Source organism: Drosophila sulfurigaster, chromosome 2R (genome assembly GCF_023558435.1).
Source record: "Drosophila sulfurigaster albostrigata strain 15112-1811.04 chromosome 2R, ASM2355843v2, whole genome shotgun sequence".
Classification (NCBI taxonomy): Eukaryota; Metazoa; Arthropoda; class Insecta; order Diptera; family Drosophilidae; genus Drosophila; species Drosophila sulfurigaster.
The window spans coordinates 36,490,864-36,502,986 of NC_084882.1; the positions used below are offsets into that span (position 1 = coordinate 36,490,864).

The 12,123-nt window shown below is 47.3% G+C and overlaps 3 protein-coding genes across 4 annotated transcripts; 1 reads left to right on the forward strand and 2 right to left on the reverse strand.

Moving 5' to 3' along the window:
* Window positions 1–30: 30 nt before the first annotated feature.
* On the reverse strand, window positions 31–8,061 carry LOC133836564 (uncharacterized). 2 transcript variants are annotated; one of them, XM_062267134.1, is made up of 14 exons: window positions 7,381–8,058; window positions 6,467–7,113; window positions 5,867–6,410; window positions 5,274–5,812; window positions 4,900–5,210; window positions 4,291–4,839; window positions 3,933–4,236; window positions 3,641–3,868; window positions 3,452–3,584; window positions 3,277–3,392; window positions 3,047–3,216; window positions 2,905–2,986; window positions 2,078–2,836; window positions 31–2,013 (listed from the first exon to the last, which is right to left on the reverse strand). In XM_062267134.1, the coding sequence occupies exons 1-14, from the start codon at window positions 7,661–7,663 to the stop codon at window positions 625–627; spliced, it is 6,054 nt and encodes a 2,017-aa protein (XP_062123118.1). In that variant the 5' UTR covers window positions 7,664–8,058; the 3' UTR covers window positions 31–624. The 2 variants fall into 2 exon arrangements, with proteins under 2 accessions (XP_062123118.1, XP_062123119.1); XM_062267135.1 differs by lacking the exon at window positions 31–2,013 and having other exon boundaries at window positions 2,389–2,539; window positions 2,596–2,836; window positions 7,381–8,061.
* Window positions 8,062–8,165: 104 nt separating this feature from the next.
* On the forward strand, window positions 8,166–10,755 carry LOC133836566 (protein claret segregational). The gene is made up of 3 exons (XM_062267136.1): window positions 8,166–8,554; window positions 8,608–9,293; window positions 9,353–10,755. The coding sequence occupies exons 1-3, from the start codon at window positions 8,365–8,367 to the stop codon at window positions 10,580–10,582; spliced, it is 2,106 nt and encodes a 701-aa protein (XP_062123120.1). The 5' UTR covers window positions 8,166–8,364; the 3' UTR covers window positions 10,583–10,755.
* On the reverse strand, window positions 10,357–12,034 carry LOC133836572 (3'(2'),5'-bisphosphate nucleotidase 1). Its single transcript, XM_062267143.1, has 2 exons — window positions 11,656–12,034; window positions 10,357–11,601 (listed from the first exon to the last, which is right to left on the reverse strand). Exons 1-2 carry the CDS (start codon window positions 12,032–12,034, stop codon window positions 11,060–11,062), a joined length of 921 nt encoding a protein of 306 aa, XP_062123127.1. The 3' UTR covers window positions 10,357–11,059.
* Window positions 12,035–12,123: the final 89 nt, after the last annotated feature.

The following is a 12,123-nucleotide window of genomic DNA, read 5'->3' on the forward strand; positions in this document are numbered from 1 at the left end:
CAGGATCGGTCCGTCCTTGTGGTGTATTTATTGTATAGTGTTTTTGTTTTTTGTTTGTTTATTTTTATTGAGTGAACAAAAAGCGTTTCGAATAATTAAAGCCAATAGCAAACAAAGCACTACAAAATTAAATTCTTTAAACAATTTGTTTGCCTTAAATATTTCTCTTAAATAACATCGCTATAAAAGCTATTTATATAAATATGCGCAGAGAACCGCAAACAACAATTATGTAATTAAGTATAAACATGTGTGTATGTGTGTGTGTGGGCGGGTAATAGATAATAGATTAATGGTATAATAATCATAATATGTATTATTTACTTATGCATATGTATTATATGGGTGTGTGTGAAAAATGACGCCAATATTGATGTTTCTTTGGTCTATTTGTGGATCGGTATCTGGGGATCTGCTAGAACTCACAACAAATCTTTAAAAATGTTCGAAGGAAATGAGAATATAAACAATTAAGGAGAAGGATAAACACAAACTTTTAACTTAAGCGCAAGTGAATTAAAAGAGACACGAGAATACTTTTGGATTAACTAGGAAAATTCAAAGCAAGAACCACAACTCCCTCGACCTTCTCCCTCGACGACGACGCCAATTTATCCGCCAATGCTAATTGCTGGCATTATTCGCATCGGCATCACAATAGCTGAGCAGACGCTGGCAGAGGATCGTCTTGAACTTCACCGTGAAGCTATCAAAAATGGCATCGGTGTCCTGCAGCACATTCTCGTTCCTTGACGATGTAGACTGATTGCTATCGGTTGCGGCAATCAGTTGCTTGAACTTCTGGTTGAGATTCTGCTCAAGTGCCGAGTTGTTGTTGTTGAAGTAAAACACATACGCCAGCTCCAGCCAATAGTAGTCGAGATCGCCCATGAAGTAGCGCTCACACTCGAGCATATCGAACTTGCGCTCCAGAAAGTGCACGCACATGTGATAGATGAGATGCTTGAGATCCGAGCGATGCAGCGGCACATAGCCCGTGTCCTTGCTGAAGTACTCGAAGAGCTTAAGTGTGCGCTGGCCGCTGTCGCAGCTGTGCAAACAGAGTTGGAACGCCTCCACGAACCGAAAGTTGAGCATGCAGATCCGAATGCGATACTCGTTGCGTTGCGCCCGCGAGCATTCGCCCATTTTATCTGGGTTGTACAGGCCGTGGAAGGCATACAGGCAGTAGTGTATATAATGCCGCAGCGGCTGCAATGCTCCGGCTCCCTCTCCGCCATCCTCCGTGCTGGGCGTACAGGTGCTAACATCGTCCATGCCATGTCCAAGTAGCGCAGCCTTATTGCACGTCATGCCTGCCGCAGTCGTTGGCTGGTTTGGCAAGGGTAGATAGCTTTGCTCCTCCGGCGAGTAGTCGAGATCCAACGAGCTGTTGGCATCGTTGGCCATGTGTGCTGCATTGAACGAATAGCTGGCATCGTTGTGGCTTAGATTCTCCAGACTGCTGAGCAAATCATCTGAGTCCTGGCCTGTGCCAGCTTGTTCCGTGCTCGACTTGTAGTTATTGAGCGTGGCCATGGAATTGCGGTGCTCAAAGTTGATGTTCGCCTGCTGCAGAAAGTGTGGCTGATACGGCGGAATCACCTTTAAGTAACGCACTGGTTCCTGATCAAGACGGATGCGTGGACGTGGCAAATTAATCTCCACTGGCGCCTCAACACACTGGCTCTCGAATCGCATTAGACGCTTGGTGGTTGGCAGACAGACCACACGCTGACGCATGCGATCCAGACTGGCGCCCAAGTCGCGTCCACACTGTCCATTCGAATTGCCACCGAAGGCCTTCACGATGTGATCCGTGGTCATGACTAGCGTGAAGTCCGCTCCACAATCCACGTACATCGGCCTCTCAATGCTGTCGATGGGCGATGGCTTTAGGACGGCGCGTCGATCTTTATCCTCAGTGCCCAGCTGATGCTCGAGATTCTTGCCCCAAGTATACAGCGTACACGTCGACGATATAAGAGCAAAGTGAAACAGTCCGCTGGAGATCTAAAATGGAAATAAATACACTTGTTAGACTGATTCTTAGGACCATCTGAAATGCGACAGCCACCTGAAGTATTTGACCAGCCACTTCACTGGTGTCCACTAGATGTGGCGTCATGTGCTCCGTTGGATCTGGCTCAGTGACCTGCGGTGCTGCAGCTACAGGAACAGTCGTTGGCCCCGCAGTGCTCGACTCTGCCTCTGTGGACGCAGTCAACTTTGAGCCAATAGTCTCAGTCGCATTCGATGCTATAGCCTCATTCTCTCTGGACTCTTTGGTTTCTTCTCGGGCCTTAGGAATTGCACCATTGACCACCGCAGCGTAGGATGTAGTCGGTTCCACTAAAGCACTATTGCTATTGCTGGCTGGAACGAGGGTTTCCTCAAGCCGCTTGCTCAGCATCTCGCGCTGATGATTCTCCTCCAACTTTTGCTTGGCGTTGGCACGACGCTTTATTTGATTGGCCAGACGCAGCGCCTGTGGCGAGCTGCCCCATGTGTACATGCGTTCCTCCTCATCTACAGCTAACTGTAAGCAAAATTGATCAGTAGTAACATCATCCAAAGAATTCTGCCTCCACTTACATTTGTAAAAAAATTTCGTATGTATCAGTCTTAAGCTGCAGTTGTTGCCCAGGTTGAGGCGGAGTGGCAGACTCGTCTTAGTCTCCGACTGATCCGTGCTGCCAATGCCCAGCTGGCCAAAATGATTGGAGCCGAACACAAAGAGCTCGTTGTCACAGCGATTAGCCTCTGAGTAATTATTGTGGATTGTCTGACACAGCACCAAACTGTGCGCATGTCCCAGTGAAACTTGCAAGACTTTCTGTGCGAGAAATGAAAGAAACAATTAATATTGTTGAAGATCAGTTAAGGAGATTCACAAGTGCGCACCTTGTACTTGAAGAAACTGACTAGTTTTGGTGTTGCAATGTTCTCGCAGCTGCCATTGCCCAGCTGGCCATAGATGCCCCAGCTGAAAAAATACAAATACGTTAACAATAAATAATAAAAGAATGTTAAATAAGATACTCACCCCCACATATAGAGTTTACCATCAACAACGGCTGCATTGTGATATTGTCCTGCCTCCAGCAAGGTGATGTTCATGCCATCCAAGCCTGTGACCAACATCGGCTGCAGCGCCATTTGCATGTGCTGGCCAATGCCCAGCTGGCAGAGGCTGTTGTTGCCCATGGCGTACAGCTAATGGAAGATATTCAAATTAACAATATCCGGTAATTAAATGTCACACAAGACACATACGCCATTGTTGGTCAATATGAGAGTATGTTGTCGTCCACACTTGAGCGCATGTACTTCCAAGTTGAGTTGCGAGAGCAGCTCCAATGTCTTGACAGCATGTGCAGGCTCCGGCGGTTCTACAGAATGCACCAAGAGAGTTATTTCCCTGCAGATGCAGCAATCATAGGCAGCTTACCCGTTGACTTCTGCGCGCTAAAGCAGCAGGGCACTCCGCTGGAACCCCAGAAGTAGGCGACACCATCAACAACGCAGGCGCAGTAGGCGCAACCAGCCGAGATTGGCTTGAACCGCGACGTTGCAATGGCAAACTGCAATAGAAATTACTTTAGTAATCTGTTTGTTTAACTGTTATTGCTAGACTTGCCTGATTGTCCTCATAGTTGATGCGAAAGTTGGACAAAGCGTTCACAATGGAGTCGTACTTGACGCGCTGCGACTCCATGTGAATAAGCACGGCCAGATAGGTTTCGATCAGGCATTTGCAGAACTCAAAGAGATGCGCATTATTGTCATTGTTGCTCGAGGAACTGCAGCTGTATGATACAATGGGACGCAGTGCAGCTGCAAAAGGATTAAGCTGCGCAGACAGACGCTAAAAGTAAAATGAAAACATTGCTAGTTACTCTAAATAAATCAATGAAATAATCGAGGTTTACCTGCAGCACACAGGGTCGAATGTGCTCTAGTTTATCTTGTATAAAAGTAAAGTAGTCCATGGACACAAGCGGCAAGTATGTGATAGTCTCCATAAAAATGTTTTGGCTAAGATTGTACAGACATACGTTGAGCTCATTGTACCAGCCGAACTCCTGGCCCACAACGCTGACCAAGGCATTGAACGTGTCTAGGCAAACTCCACGCACCTTGGCCAATATGATGGCGGAGGAAAAGAGTCCGCTCTGGCAGAGGACAATGCTCGTCATGTTGGTATGGTATTTACTGTTGCTCACCAAAAAGTTCCTGCAAATACAATCGAGTTAATAAGAAGCCGAATCCAAAATATGTTCCACTTACCAGAGAGGCAAATAGTTCTTGTCATTGACAGCCTTCTCGGCCAGCGTAATTAACAACAAATTGGCCAAATGAAACTGCGACGATGGCGACATTTGCAGTGCACTGATTGAATCGTCGACGCCATAGTGATAGTCGCTGCAGGATATGCCACTGTTGACCACCGTGTCCTCATCCTTCACACTCAACGGTAGAATGCTGCGCACATCTTCAGAGTGGCGATAGGTGACATCCGACAGCATGCTCTTCAGCAGCGGATGACACAGGTGGCGGGAGCGCAGCAAATACGACGATTTCAGAGCCATGGCACTCAACTGCATCAATGCGTAGGTATGTCCATACATGGCCAACTTGAGAGCAGTTCTAATTGGCTTCACTCTCGCCACATTGTACGTGATCAAAGCCTGAGTGATCTTCTTGCGGCGCAGCAAGTAATCGCCGGCAAACTCAATGCAGTGCTCGAAGGACAGATCGAAGGTGTTGCAAAACTCTCGGCACTGATTCCATGAGCTTACCAGCGCCGCATCCAGGAAGAGTTCAAATGGTTCCTTTCTGTAAAGAAAACATTGCAGTATAAGCAGGGAGAAGTAAGCGATTAAATTTAGGACGTACTTGAGTTGAATGGCGTAGACATTCTTATTGGTTATAACATAGCAGGGATCATAGTTGATCTTGGGAAACTCGCCCTGCATAATCTCCATTTGTCGCAGCGAGAACTCATTGTTCACATCCGCAGACTCGTAGAACTGCACATAGTCCATGGGCGTGTGAATATCCTTGATCTCGAATGCCTTTGCTCGCTCATCCTTCGATAGCGTCTCAACAGGATTGCTCTCGTTGCGAAACTGTGCCATCTGATAAAGATGGAGCACAGTCTCCTGCTCAAAGCGAAAGAGCGCCAGCTGCGCTTGGTGATTGAAGCGCTGTAAATAAGATTCATTTAGTGTTGGACTGTATGTAAAAATAATATATAAAGTCAGATTTACATCATCGTCGGTGGTATGCAGTGAAGCCATCGCGCTGCTGATGACGCTGACCGCATTGATGGCGTTGGTGGGCATTTCGCTTTGATCGATGCTTGATGCACTCGTCGTTGTTGCGCTTGTCTCGTCGCTTTTGTTGGTGCTGGTACCCTGGTCAATCTGCTCCAGCTTCTCGGTGTCCGCATCCAGACTCTCCTTCTCGGTGTTAGCCACGACGGGTTCCTCAAGAGAACAGGCAGCTGTCGAGCTGGCCGAATCGTTGTTGTTGTGCAAGTCTACGTATTGCACACCATACAATATGTTAGAGCTAATGAGTATGTCCACACAGTGCTTGGGAATCTTATACAGAAACAATGGCTTCAAATTGATATCGATGCTGTGCACCGTCAGGCTGCAACTGTTGCTGTGCAGCGCACTCAACAAATACGTGCTGCGCAGGTTCTGAATGTTGTAGAAGGAGCCCTGAGTGTTTCCCAATGGTTCTGGCGTCACCGATGGGGAGTCCATGATGGCCAACGTTCCGGCATTTGACTCGGGCATAACTGCAATAAATGTATATTTTAGTAACATAGTTTATATATATCTGATCTACGCACATTCATCAATCTTCTGCCGCTGATCTGACAGACGCATCTTGATGGCCTGTAGCTTTTTGGAGCCAAGACTTTTGAGCGAAGCAAGCCGCGCCCTCGTGGCTGGCAGAATGCCATCGAAGCTATTACCGGTCAGCTGCTGTTGATAACGTATCGCGTTGCTTTCGCTGTACGAAGGCGGCGCAGGAGGCGGCGTTGGTGGCAAGCAAGTGCTGCTCTCACAGGGCGCAGAGGCAACGGAAGCAGCAGGAGCCGTAGTCGTAGCCGCAGTAGGTGGCGGCGCTGTTTGTGTGTTGGGCGCCACTTCATCTGCGCTGGCAGGAGGCGCAAAAACATCCTCTTCCAGTTGACTGCTGTCGGAAGCTGGATCAGAGCTGTTGCTCTGACGCGCATCGTTGCCCGAAGCATTCTGATGCCTCGAGTGCACGGCCATGACAATTTGCCAGGCGCCCTCGCGTGTTGTGGGTGAGCTGTCGCCAGGATATACGTACTTAATAGCCTTCTGTTCGAGCAGGAGTTTGAATTGCTCCTTCAGCGATGAAGTAATCTGAAGAGAAAAGCTGAATGAATAGATTGAAGTGAGAGAGAATAGAGACAACTTACCAGCAACATGACGCCATCAAACGTTGAACTGTCCTTGCAAATGGTCAAGCGTACCACTGAACCATTTTGGATGGATGTGCTGGCAATCATTGGACAATTGGGGCTGAGACCCACAAAACAAATAGAGCCATCCGAGTACCCAATGATGGCACGATTCAATCCGCTGGAAGTCTTCCACCAAACGACAGAGAGCGGATAAGGACAGGTCTTTGAGGCCATGAATGAGGTGGCCATCACTTGGCTGTTACCCGTGGCATCAAAGGGCTGTGCTTTATGCTGGACAGATTGTTCCGCACCTGCTCCGCCTTCTGGAGCTGCCACTGCAGCTGCTGGCTGGGGATTGGCCAGCATATGTTCAGGCAACTCGTGACCCAAGGGCTCCTCCTCCATATTCTCAACAGCTTCTTTATCTAGCCCCACATGCTGCAGCTGCTCCGCCAATTCATCCACCTGCTGCTGTTGCTGCTGCTCTTCGAGAGCCGTGGAATGGTTGGGGCACTTCTTGGAGTTAGGGCATTCATGGGGACCCACAAAAGGGATGATGTAGGACGTCACCTGGCTGGTGCTATACAACGAACATGTGTCCAGATTGTGCGACTTGTCGACCAGAGATAAAGCGGGCACAATATGCAGAGTATTGTCGAAACCTGTTGATGCAATAGAGTCAATCATGGACTGGGTTCAGTAACACTTTAATAGATTTCCCCATGCCGAGCTGAAGAAGCAGCAAATCAAAACAAAATGCGCCAAAGAAAATCAATAATGTAAATCGCACACACTCAAACACTCACGCAAGCACTTGGCCACATTCCCCCTTCCACCACCCACCAGCAACAAAGTAATTTTAGGCTTTACTACGAAGTGGCCAAACCTCTCCCCCACCCATTGTCCATCACTCACACACACATACTTACACAGAACCAAGAGCCACACGCCTGCAGGATCAAAGCAGACGTCATGGATGACACGATTGGTGCGCCGAAACCACGAAATCATCTTGAGCACCTCCTGCGCCCCACCGCTGGGGCTAATGTAGCGCAACACAATCTCATTTTCCTCGCTGACCAGGCACAGGAATTGCTTTTCATCAAACGGTGTAACTGTGACAGCGGAAAGCTTACAGCTGAAATTGGTAATAAGCGGACGCAGCTCGAAGCACTGCAAATCTTTGAGCTCGGCATGCTCAGGCAGCGCCATCGCTGAAGCAGTTTTCTCGGTCGGTCGCTGGTCGCCTGGTCGCTGTCAGCGTTTTTCTTGTTGCACAAATCAAATTTTAATTTCCTTTTGACAATTGCTATGTTTCCATAGCGAACATTTTGTTATCGCATCGAAAGTAATCGATATAGTCGAAGTAATCGAGCGAATGCGATAATCTATTGTTTTCATGCAGAGCACATTAAAATCGATTATTTTCTGTTTTTCAAAAACAACAGCAATGTAGTTGTTAAATTGATTTGGGTCTGGATAACTATATCACTATTTGGTTATTTAAACCATTCACATTGGAAATTTTTTATTAATTACCATGATAAATAATGTTGGATTGGTTTAACATTTATTGGCTTGTCCAATAAGTGTAATATAATTTATAAAACAATAAATTGATGTAAGGTGATTGAATATAAACAATTAGAAACAATGTGGCATGCTAAGATTATTTTTGTAAGGTTGAGCTGACACTGTTTAATTTTAATTTAATAAGTGTTGGAAAAAAAAACAAAAAAAAAAAAAACATTTTATTTTCCCATTTTTATATCTATCTGGCAATACCGTTCGAAGACGCATCCCTGCAATCCAAATTAACGGCGCGAATGGAAAATTGGCGTCGCTTGTTTTAGATAAAAAGTTTAGTAGTTTTTTCTAATTTTGCAAAAGAAAGTGGAAAATACGAAACTGCAATGGAGTCACGTTTGCCAAAACCATCGGCAATAAAGCGGCCAATGCCGCCCATCAAGCCGATTTTACCCACAGATCGCATCAAGGCAAATTCCAGCATATTAAATGCAACAACTGGAGGCAGCAACCAAACATTGCCGCCACTCACCAGGAACTTGCAGAATCTGCCGCAAGCATTGGCACGTCGCGGAGGTAAGTGAGATAGGCTTAAATTCACTCAAGCTATAGCAATTGTGCAATTACAGCTCGCGCCGCTTCGCCGGAGCCTTCAAAGCCACTTCCAAGCATCCCGAATCGCTCTAAATTGCGACGAAGTCGCTCTGCCTCTGACGTCTCTGAAATGCGTCTCAACTTGAAGCGTGCCGGCGCCCCAACACTCTCAACGATACCGACAAAGTTTACTCGCAATGCTGCACCAACAGCTCCAGCTCCAGGCCCCGTTGCAGCATCCGCTGCGGCTCGCGTGCCGCGATCCGGTTCCGTTCCACCCAAGCGACCAGTTACCGCTGCTTCCAGTTCCTCTTCACTGACAAGCACTGCTGCTCGTGGCGTACGTGCAGCAGCGCCTGCGATTAGCAAGGCGAAACCAGTTGTGGGAGCAGCAACGGGAGCAGGGGCAGGAGGAGCAACCAAACATATAGCCAAGTACGACTTCAAGGCGCGTTTCCATGATCTGCTGGAGAAGCACAAGGCGCTGCGTGCTAAGATGGACAAACAATTGGAGGAAATGGGTGAACTGGAGGGACTGCCGATGCAGCTCGAGGAAACGCAAAACAAACTTATTGAGATTGAGACGGCACTAAAAAACACAGTGACAGACAAGGAGTGTTTGCAGCGGCAGGTGAAGCAGCACACCAGCAAGATTGAGACAATCACAAGCTCTTTGGGGCGCACTAAGGATGAGCTTAATCAGCTAAAGACCACACACCAGGTAGGCAGCGAAGATCACTTCAATCAATTCCATATTTATTTGTTTTATTCGCCTCGCAGAAAATTCAATCCGAACATGAGGCGCTGTCTACAGAGGTCTTGGAACTGCGAGACCGCAACGAGGATCTCATACGCAACAATGAGCAGCTGGCTGCAGATCTGGCCATCTGCAGGGAGCAGCTATTCCAGTCCAACATGGATCGCAAGGACCTTCACAACACCGTTATGGATCTGCGTGGCAATATACGCGTCTTTTGCCGTGTTCGTCCGCCGCTTGATGTGGAGGAGAATCGCATGGTTTGCAGCTGGACATATCACGACGAGGCCACAGTGGAGCTGCAGAGCATCGATGGTCTGGCTAAGAATAAGATAGGCCAACAAGTGTTCACCTTCGATCAAGTCTTTCATCCCAACTCTAATCAAACGGACATCTTTGAGATGGTTGCACCTTTGATTCAGTCCGCCCTCGATGGATACAACATATGCATCTTTGCCTACGGCCAGACGGGCAGCGGCAAGACCTACACTATGGATGGCGTTGCCGACAACGCGGGTGTCATTCCACGCACTGTCGATCTGCTGTTCGACTCGATTAAGAACTACCGCAACTTGGGCTGGGAATACGAATTGACGGCCACCTTCTTGGAGATTTACAATGAGGTGCTGTACGATCTATTGAGCAACGAGCAGAAGGAAATGGAAATTCGCATGCTCAAGGACTCGATGAAGAACGATATCTACGTGACGAACATAACTAAAGAGACTGTCCACGATCCCGATCATCTGCGTCAATTGATGCATACAGCAAAAATGAATCGCGCCACCGCATCCACAGTTGGCAATGAGCGTTCATCTCGTTCGCATGCGGTCACCAAGCTTGAGCTAATTGGCTGGCACGAGGAGAAAAAGGAGAAATGTGTGGGCTCCATCAATTTAGTCGACTTGGCTGGCTCAGAGTCTCCCAAGACAAGCACGCGCATGACCGAAACGAAGAACATTAATCGCTCGCTCTCCGAGCTGACCAATGTGATCTTGGCACTGCTGCAGAAGCAGGATCACATACCGTATCGCAACTCGAAGTTGACGCATCTGCTGATGCCATCGCTGGGCGGAAACTCGAAGACGCTGATGTTCATCAATGTGTCGCCATTTCAGGATTGCTTTCAAGAATCGGTCAAATCGCTGCGCTTTGCTGCCTCCGTTAATTCCTGCAAAATGGCCAAGGCAAAGCGCAATCGTTTCCTGAACAACTCTTCCACGGGCAACAACAGTAGTTGCGAGAAGTACTAGATGGACTACTCCTTCCGTTGATGCCATACAAAAAAAAAATACAACCGTTTTTATATATGTAAATTCTAAACATTTTTACCAAATTATACTGTCCTAACTTTTTATTTATAATATGAATGTGTGTAACTACTATAGTGCAAAATAAACGAATAAAGTGGAACAATGATTCTCTACTTTACTGGTTGATTAGCTAAACAAAAAAGTGGAACAATGATGCCCTAGTTTAATCAATATGCTTGAGTTCAATCCATTGATATTGCTTGAATATTCAATATATGCATGAAGATCTTCAACATCGTTAACGACATTTCATAGTTCAATAAAAAAAGGCTTCTTAAAGCCCTATTTATCTATTTAAAATTTGAATTTAATGTTTAGTTAAATTGAGTTAAAGACAGACTTCAACCAGTGCTTGTCAAAGAATATAAATGTTTTTCTGTAGTGCGAAGTTTACGTATAAAAGGGAACAATAAGTATCTACTTGCTTCCCACTGCCTGCCGCACATCCAGAGGAATCTTCTCCACCAGCTCCTTGTGGTCGCTTCCCACACTGGCCAAGACACCTCGGCGATTCACGTGCTCCACATCGGCATGGTATTCATAGTGTTCGCCATTGATGTTGGTCAATGTGCCACCATTCGCCTCAAGAACAGCCTCCGGAGCGCAGGTGTCCCACTTCTTGCAGCCGGGAGTGGCGAAGACATAAGCATGCGCCTTGCCCTCTAGCAGCTGGAGTACTTTGTAACCAGCACCGCCTACTTTGAGCACCTTCGAGGCATTAAACACATCCACTGCCCGCTGATGCAGCGCATTGGAGTGCGATCGTGTGGTGGTAATAATAAATTCATCTTTTGGCGGCGCCACTGGCGTAAATCCGCCCGTGCCCAGACCCTTGAGTCCCCAGATGGTGCGTCCGATTTCGCCACTGGCGTGCTGATAGAAAGGCTGATGAATAATTCCGCCCACTGCAGAGTTCTTGATGGCGACGCCAATCAGCACCGTGACATGCTCTACAAATCCTGTAAAGAAGTGAGAGTGAGTTTTATGCATATAGGAGTATGTCCTTAGTTTACCCTGTGTGTACTCCGCTGTGCCATCTAAGGGATCCACCCATATCACAAAGTCTTCGGGTTGTGCATCCTGCCACGCAGCTGGACAGCTTTGCTGTAGGAAAGATTCATTCGGTTCACTGACCAGCCAATCGTCGCACACATTCAAATCGGTGCCGCCCTCCTCTCCAATGATCTTAATGGTGGGGAACTTCTTCGAGAGGGAGGCAATAATGCATTTTTCCGCCGATCGATCTGCCTCCGTTTGTGGATCATTCTTGCCCTTGTCGACGATGCCCAAGTCGCCCTGTTTTAGCACATCGCGAATAATGACTCCGGCTCGCTTTGCTGTGCTGATGGACAGCGCCATAATGCGCATAACCAGAGGAGTAGTCGAAGTCATGTTTGGACGTGGAATGGATTATTTGTGTTTTGTCGGCAAATCCGCTTTCACTCTGGTTGCGTCAATCAGCTGTTTATACAGCTGCCGGT